Source organism: Cetorhinus maximus, chromosome 8 (genome assembly GCF_964194155.1).
Source record: "Cetorhinus maximus chromosome 8, sCetMax3.hap1.1, whole genome shotgun sequence".
In the NCBI taxonomy this organism is placed as follows: Eukaryota; Metazoa; Chordata; class Chondrichthyes; order Lamniformes; family Cetorhinidae; genus Cetorhinus; species Cetorhinus maximus.
In genome coordinates this window covers 51,522,947-51,532,254 of record NC_135886.1, presented here as the reverse complement: position 1 = coordinate 51,532,254, position 9,308 = coordinate 51,522,947, and the positions used below count along the sequence as shown (strand labels likewise).

The window sequence follows — 9,308 nt, the reverse complement described above, 5'->3', positions numbered from 1 at the left end:
TTTCAACCATGTCTCTGTAATGCCTATCAGGTCATACATATTTACCTCTATCTGTGCTAACAATTCATTCCTTTCATCACAAATGCTATGTGCATCCAGGTACAGGGCCCTAAAGTCTTAACATTTTTGGCTTTAACTGCTGGTGCACTCTTAGGATTGTATGTTCTGTCCCGTCCTGTCACACTCTGGAACTTATTACCCAAATTGCTCTGTTACTTTGTTGATTCCCTTTACTATATCTCCTCTCACATGATCCCTTCTCCCCAGTATTTAGCTTAAAGCTCTCTCTACTGCCCCTGCCCTAGTTATACAATTCACCAGAATACTGGCCCCAGCATGGTTCAGGTGCAGACAGTCCCAACGGTAACAGCAACCACTTTCCCCAGTACTGGTGCCAGTGTCCCATGAATCAAAATCCATTTCTCCCACACCCATCTTTGAGCCATGCATTCATCCCTCTAATCTTATTTCCCCTACACCAATTTGCTCGCGTAATGATCCAGAGATTATTTTTTAATTTAGCCCCTAGCTGCTCATACTTCCTATGCAGAACCTTTTTCCTCGTCCTATCTATGCTGGTCCTATCTATGTTGTTGGTACCGACATGGACCACGACAACTGGATCCTCCACCTCCCACTGCAAGTTCCTCTCCAGCCCTTGTGGTGGCCTAGACAAATAGGACTTAGTGCTAAAAGGGTTAATGGAGAAATTGAATTAAATGCTTAGGCCTAAGAGAAAAATACTGCAACCTTGAAGAACAATACCACCTTGTCTGACCACAGTTGTAGGATGAGCCCTGAGACATTCCATGTTGTTCTTTCTCAGGCCGAATGTAATCAAAGTTGTGATAACCAAGTGCGTAGGCACTGCACCTGTTGTGGTGGGAATGGAAATTAACTAAAACATGGATTGGTCAGTTAACATATGCAAATAAGCAGATTGAGATGTGCAAAATTTACTGACTGGTTGTAAAATGCTTTTAAGCAAGTGTTTGCATATTCTGCTTTGAGATGGTACAATAACTCTCGCTATATTGTTCTCCCTTGTGCACAAGTAATAAATGGGGTTTCTACGTATGAAATGATGCCTCAGTGTGATTAATCTCCGATACCCTGAGCAGATGACCTGAGTCCTAGCACTGGGCAGATGACACAGCCATCTGGACTCACGCTGTCAGCTGCAGAGAGCTGTGCATATTCCTGGATATGCTGTCCCTACTACCACTGCATTCCTATTAAGTTCCCCCTCTTGAATGGCTTCCTGTACCATGGTGCCATGGTCACTTTGCTTGTCCACCCTATAGTCCCCGATCTCATCCAAACAAGCTGACAGAACTAACTCTTCCGATCTCCTACAAAAGGCCACAGATCTCCTCCACCAAGAACTTATCTCACTTCCCCCAACCCTTCTGATTTCCCTCACAAGGGCTCCAATCTCCTCCACCACCAACCCTTCTGACCTCCCGGAGGTGTTTCCAATCTCTCACTTCCTCTCCTCTCTAGCTCTGACCTGGTGCTGAAAGCCTACTCGACTAACAGCCAGCCAGCCTCTCAATCTCACTGGCTGTGGCGGCCACGAAATGGAGATAAAAAGTGGTGATCAGGTCCTTCCATTAAATTCAACAGGACCTGGAAGAAACCTGATTTTCCAGGTTTTCCCAGCCTCAAAACAGCGCCTCAGGTCCATGCCGACCTCCAAGTTAATATCCAGCTCTATATCTCTAGTTGCTATTAAAAACTGTTCATTATTTCACTTTGTTAGAATTATGTTTGAAAATATATTTCACTGCTGTGCCTTGTTTATGATGCATGTAAGCTTTACAAAGCTTTTTTCTGCCTTTACCTTATTCTCCATTGTCTTCATTAATTTCTCCTTCTTCTTAACTTCATTTTGTAAATTTTTGGACTGTGAAAGAAAATTATCAATGTTTTGATAACTGGGATTATCTTTTTTCTCAAATTCAAGTTATTTGCTCACTTTACATAATTGACACTTTCTTTCAACAGTATATAACAGCAGATAAGTTACCAACTTCATCTATTTTTAGCTATGTCTTGCTGTTGCAAATTACCATCCCATGTCCAACTTCCCTTTCCTCGCCAAAGTAGCTGAATGTGTTATCTGCTCCAAAACCCACATCCAATGCTCCTGGAACTACCATGTTTGAATCGCTCCAGTTAGGTTCTGCCTTTGTCACGGCTATTATCAGAGACATAAATGGCATCCTATATAAGAGTGATCATAAAATTATATGGAGTATAAGTAGGAATAGGCCATCCGGCCCCTCGAGCCTGTTCCAATTCAATAAGCTCATGGTTTACCTGATTGTGGTCTAATTTCCACTTTCATGCCTGCCCCCACAACTCTTGTGGATCAAAGGTCTGTCTAATTCAGCCTTGAACATATTCAATGACCCAGCCTCCATTGCTATCTAGAGAAGAGAATTCCAAAGACTGTCTGAGAGAAGAAATTCCTGCTCATCTCTGTCTTAAATGGGAGACTCCTTATTGTTAGGGAAGGAACAATTAAGGAAGTTCAATTGCTAATTATTAGGTTAACTAAATACCCATTTGGTTGTATAAAAGGAATAACAGCTGAAACCAATTGGGTTGGTGGAGAGATTTATGACAAACAATAAAACTCTGTCTGAAGGAGTTTGTCTTGGTTGCGGTCTTAATTTCTAAGTGACTGTTGGAACTTATCAGTGGTAACAGATGATGGTTCTTGCTTGTAAGTAAGAAGATTGAAAACTAAGCTTTCTTTGGCCAAAAGACTGTATTTGGCGTGGTTTCGAGTCACTCCAAAAAAACACAGAAAAAAATGGCTGAATCAAAATGTAGAGTGTCGGGGTATGATTACCCAACAATGTTTTCTGAGCATCAACCATATGACCAATGGAAAAATGAAGTAACCATGTGACACGGGTTACGTTCTTGCAAAGAAAAAACAGGGGATGGCTTTGGCATTTAAGCTACCATATGAAAGCAAAATAAGATGCAAAGTATTTTCGGAGTTGAAGCTTGAGCATTTGGACACAGATGAAGGTTTGGAAACTTTATTAGATTTTATGGGTAAGATCTATCAAAAAGATGATTTATTAAGTGCTTATGAAGCATGGTCTGATTTTGACAAGTTTAGAAAGTTGGAAGAAAATTCCACAGAAGATTACAAAATGGAATTCAGTAGACTATATGCAAGATTGCAAAATTTCCATCTAGAAATTCCCCAATTGGTGCTGGCATTCAAGTTAGTAGACTGTGCCAAAGTATCGAAGATTTCTAGTTCTAATGGGAGTTAAGTTTGCAGAAAGACACACACTGCTAGAACAGATGTCAGAAGCTCTTAAAAAAAAAAAATCTTCAGGAAACATTCCTTTCCGCAGCGTTCATGGCACACATGAGCCATTTGGGGGTAAGGCAGAAAATGGAGGATACAATGTTAATGGGATGGCGAGATCGTTTAGAAAAGGACTCAGGCATCAGGACGAAAGGAGATTTGTAACTAGAAACAATGGGGGCAGAAACACCGTGGACAATTATGGCAGAAGAAAAGTATCAGGCATCTACAACAAAAGAATGAATCCCAGGAATGCCCAGGGTGTGGTCAATCGGTGTTTTAGATGTGATTCAAAATACCATTATGCAATGAGCTGTCCTAAACGATATAATAAGGTATTCGAAATTAAACATGAGACAGAAGACTCAGAAGAAGATGGAGATATTGATCAAAGAGAGGGCATTGTATTAGTTACAAAAAGTTTCAGCCCGGTGATGAATGCCTTGGTTGCAGGGTCCTTCCACTGTGCAGTGCTAGATAGCAGATGCACGTCTACAGTCTGTGGAATAGACTGGTTAAAACGCTACCTGGACTCCTTAAATGACAAGGACCGGAATAAGCTGAAAGAATTTGAGGGTTCCACCAGTTTTAGATTTGGAGATGATAATACCCTAAAATCTTTAAAAAGGGTAATGATTCCCTGTAAGATAGCTGGAGTCAATCATTTCATCAGAACAGATGTCGTTTCTAGCAAAATACCATTACTATTGAGCAGACCATCGATGAAGAAAGCACAAATGAAGCTGGACATGGAAAATGACAAGGCCATTATGTTTGGAAAACCTGTGGATCTACAATTTATGCAATCTGAACACTACTGTATTCCTTTAATGAAACCTAACTTTTCTACTAAGGAGATTAAAGAAGTGTTATTAGTATCAGGGGATAGGAAGACAAAAAGCAAATTGTGTTAAAACGGCATCAGCAGTTTGCCCACCCTTCTTCGCAAAGATTAAAATTTTGCTAAGGGAGGCAGAAATAAGGGATGGAGAGTACGCTGAACTTATAGAGGAGATAAGCGATAGATGTGATATATGTAAGAAATACAGAAGAACACCTTTAGCAAGTCTACCTTTAGCGAGATTTCAATTAAGTTGTGGCGTAGGATTTAAAAGTGTGGGATAAAAAGAACATTTTTATTTTACATTTCATAGATTTGGCAACAAGGTTTAGCCAGTCGATAATCATATACAGTAAAGAAAAGAAAATAATTGTGGATCAGGAACGGAGAAGTGGATAGGGACCGGATTGGGACTACCAGCGAAATTCCTCCTTGATAATGGGGGCGACTTTGCTAACGACGAGTTCCAGGGTATGTGCGAAAACATGAATAGTTATGAATACCACAGCTGAAAGCCCCTTTAGTAATGGAGTGTGTGAAAGGAATCACGCGGTTATAAATGAGATGCTACATAAAATATTGGCGGATAGACCAAGCGGTAAATTAACATCAGCTCGAGCATGGGCTGTCCGCGCCAAGAATTCACTGCAGATGGTGGGGGCTACAGTCCATATTTGTGGGATTTTGGTAGAAACCCAAAAATTCCTTCATTCCTGAGTGATCATCCTGCAGCTTGAGAGGGAACTACAATAAGGTCTACCTTTTCTGAGCATTTAAACGCACTGCACGTGAGTACAAGAGCATTCCTTAAAACCAAAGTTTCAAAGAATTCGGTGAGCTCTAACACACAATGTATGACCATCAGAAATTATTTTCAATCAGGGAGACATGGTATGCTATAAGAAAGAAGGACTTAATGAGTGGAAAGACCCGGGAGAGATTATAGGTAAAGATGGTAAAACGGTCGTTTTACAACATGGGAACCAGACTATTCGGGTAAACTCATCAAGGTTAGTTGGCGCAGACTACAATTTGCAGGTTCGGAAAGGGTAGGAAGGAACAACGAACCATGTACTTCTCATACCCATATGTTGCATGATTGTGAGGACCAGGTAGCTGAAATTGACAGGGTATCTGAAGGTGGAGACAGTAATTTGGGCAAAGAAGATGAAGCAATTTGTCCCAGAGGACAACTGTCGAAAGCTGGCACTAAAGTTACATACTTGCCAGAAGGGGCCAGTCAATGGTGTGATGCGATGATTGTAGGTAGAGGAGGAAAGGCCATTGGAAAATATAAAAGCTGGTTAAATGTACGAGATAAAGGACAGGAGATTAGGCTTATGGATTGGGAACATGAAATGGAAAGCACGGAAACGCAGTATCAGTGTAGATAGTGGGCCTGGGAGTGAACATGCCTCTCCAAAGAGATTGCGAACTGTTGAAAGAATATCTATATATGGGAAAGGGAGATCAAACAGTGACAGTCTGGAGCATGATAGAAGGCAGGATAGAGGGCGTAGCTTAACAAGGTCAAGGAATATGGCACAAACAGGTAACACTACAAGGAGCAGAAGCTTATGTGATCAAGAAGTCATTGTAGCTTCAAACAAATTAGATGATAAATTAATAAAGGATGCCAAACAGCAAGAACTACATAGTTGGAAAGAATCTGGGGTATACACAGGTGCCAGATAGGGGACAACCAGCTCTGTCTCATAGATGGATATGCACGGAAAAGGTGCTTCCTGATGGGACTTATAAAGTTAAAGCCAGGCTACTGGTACGAGAGTTAGAAGAAAAATTGGGTGACCGGGATATAGGAGTAGACTCGCGTGCGGCAAGGAATGTTATGCTGAAGATCTTTTTAGCTCTATTAGCTACAAATGCTTGGGAATGGACGTCCATTGATATTAAAGCCGCTTTTTTTGCAGTGACACCAACTTCAAAGGGAAGTTTTTCTCTGTCCACCAAAAGAGGTGCCAAATGCAGAAGGGACTCTCTGGAAGCTAAATAAATGTGTATATGGTTTAAATGATGCCTCGAGAGTTTGGTATTTTTCACTGAGGTCAGTTTTGTTAAAGTTGGGCTGTCTTCAGTTGGAAGCAGACCTGGCAATGTTTTATTGGCACCATGGACGGAAACTTGCAGGCATCTTTATGATACATATAGATGATTTTTTTTTGTGGGGTTTTGAGGGAATTTGAAACAGTTGTCGTTAATGGACTCAGAAAGGAGTTTAAAATTGGAAGTCAGGCTTCTGGTGCTTTTAAGTACATCGGATTGGAACTCAGGCAGAGTTCCTTTTACACATCCTTTTACATCAGCAATCCTATTTAGATAACGCCAATCTCATTGCAATTAGTTGTGGCAGGGCCTCCCAGGGAGATACAGCGGTTTCTGAAACAGAAAAAGGGGAACTCAGAAGTCTAATTAGGCAACTCAATTGGCTAGGCAAACAAAAATGGCCAGACGTCAGTTTTGACATTTTGGAATTGAGCACTAAAATGAACAATCCCCAGATTAAAGAAATCATTCGGGCAAACAAAACATTGACACATTTTAAAATGGAGCAGTGCGTTTTGAAATTCCCATCTTTGGGCGATATTAGAAAAATGAAACTGATTGCGTTCAGTGATGCGTCTTATGCAAATCTATGTGATGAATTCTCATGTGCAGGAGGCTTTAGAATATTTCTCATGGGGGGAAGAAAGACAAATGCTGCCCTTTGGCATGGGAATCTAAAAAGATACAAAGAGTTGTAAAAAGTACGTTAGCAGCGGAGACACTCACCTTTGTTCAGGCGGTAGATATGGCATTCTTAATATCAAAGATACTGACTGAAGTTTTAAGTGGAAAAGAGTATTTGGGAACGGTACCTATCGAATGTCTTATTGATAACAAGTCACTCTGGGAAAATGTTCACTCTACAAAGTGCATTAATGAAAAGAGATTGAGAATTGACATTGCAAGCTTAAAACAGATGCTTGAGAATAAGGAGATTGCCAAGATCAAATGGACTGATAGTAGCTACCAATTATCTAACTGCTTCACCAAAAGAAGTTACTAGAGATCCTCAAAGAGGGAAGCCTTTTTCTTTAAGAAAAAGAACTTCTTTTTATTTTTAAGGAGGGGAATAAGGTCAATTTATTGAATGGAAAAATATATACTGATGTTGTTATTACTTTTTTTGTGTGATGATACAAACTCAGGAATACTTTCTTTTAGGAAGAGGGGAATCTGTTAGGGAAGGAAACAGTTAAATAAGTTCAATTGCTAATTATTAGGTTGTTTAACTCTGTCTGAAGGAGTCTGTCTTGGTTTCGGTCTCCATTTCTAAACAACTGTTGGAACTTATCACTTAATTTTAAACTGTGTCTCCTAGTTTGAGATTCCGTGGGAAACATCCTCTCAGCATCTACCCTGTCAAGCCCTCTCTGAATCTTAATATGTTTTAACAAGATCAGCTCTGATTCTTCTAAACTCCAATGAGTATAGGCCCAACTTGCTCAATCTTACCTCATAAAACAACCCCTTCAAACTAGGAATCAGTCTAGTGAACCTTTTCTCAACTGCTTCCAATGCAAGTATATCCTTCCTTATGTAAGGAGGCCAAAACTATACACAGTACCCTAGGCACTCTGTACCTCAGTTCTGAAGAAAAGTCATTTTGAAACCAACATTAACTCAGTTTCTCTCTCCATAGATGTTGTCAGACCTGCTGAGTTTTTCAGCACTTTGTTTTTATCGCAGTACTCTAGGTGCAGTCTCACCTATCCCCTGTACACTTGTAGCAAGATTTCCTTACTTTTATACTTCATCCCCCTTGCAATAAAGGCCAACATTTCATTTGTCTTCCTATTTACTTGCTATACCATTAGGCTAGCTTTATGTGATAAATATATAAGTACACCCAGGGCAGAATTTTCCATGCCCCTTGGCGTGGGGCATCATGGCGGGCGTGAGTGGACAATATGGCGGGAAGACCAAAAATCGGTTTCACAATGTCATGAAACCAGTTTGCGATCGTCCCCTCCGCCTGTCAATGGCGAGCCGCCTTTCCCGCCACCGGACATCAGGAACTTCCTTTCAATACATCTGCATATCATTATAAGCCTTGCTCGCTAGAATCATCACCTAACGTTGGATCATCTGGGCACGTCGGCATGATTGCACGCCATTGTGTTTCACACCTGAACATAAGCGATGTGGACCTGGCAAGCTGCACTTCACTCGGTTGCTTCGAGGCTTGTTTTCCCACCTTGCTTCGGGTAGCACTTGCAGTCATCAGCACCAGGCTTCGCAGGCAACACCACATCACTTTTAGGGAGGCTCATGGGCAGGTCTCTACTTACGAAACTGACCATAAGGCGGGGTGGCTTTTCAACGGCTGCAAGGCTATGGCTTGCTTGGGGAAGGGGGAGAAGGGGCCTCAGGCAAGGGAACAGGCTGCAGGGCTAGGGCATTACTGGGAAAGGGGGATATTCCAGGGTGTGTGTGGGGGCACATGTTGATCTGCGCAAGTGGTCTCAAGAGGATGAGGACTGAGGAGGCAGTCTCCAGAGGAGATGAGACCAGATGGAGATATGAGGGTGTGTGTGAGTGAGTGGTGATGTCCCTTGAGCTGGCAGTGAGAAAGATGCCAGTGAATGTGTGATGGGCTTATGAGATTGTGAGTTTAGAGTGATGAGATGGCTGCCTTACCCTGGCAGCATGGATGAGATCATTCATCCTCTTTCTGCACTGGATGGCGAACCTCTTCTGCGCAGCATTGGCACTGACCACCACTGCCACTGCCTCCCAAGTCAGAGTGGTGACACTGATGGGCCTCCTGTGGCCAGAATGGGAATAGAGGACATCGCAGCAGGCTCCAACAATGTCCAGAAGGCATCCCGTGGGTGCATCACTGAATCGGAGAGCTGCAGTCTTTTTGCCTTCCAGAGCCATGTCTTCTGTGTAGCAGTCCTGGAAGCACTGAGAAGTGTCCGCGTGGCTGCACTTTAAATATGGCGCCTGGCATGAGAAAGTGACAAGGTGACAGCGTGGCAGGCGAATCGGAGGCCCCCCACCTCCTAAATGCTATGTTTCCCAGAAATGCATGATTAATGAAGTGAGATTGGGACAATACGGTGT

General features: G+C 42.1%; 1 protein-coding gene across 1 annotated transcript in view; it reads right to left on the bottom strand.

The window, feature by feature from the left end:
- Positions 1–1,783: 1,783 nt before the first annotated feature.
- Positions 1,784–9,308, bottom strand: part of sycp1 (synaptonemal complex protein 1) — a 270,092-nt gene continuing 262,567 nt past the window's right edge. Inside the window, exon 17 of the mRNA XM_078546139.1 lies at positions 1,784–1,906. Coding sequence (XP_078402265.1) covers positions 1,784–1,906 — 123 coding nt within the window. The remainder of the gene's footprint in view (positions 1,907–9,308) is intronic.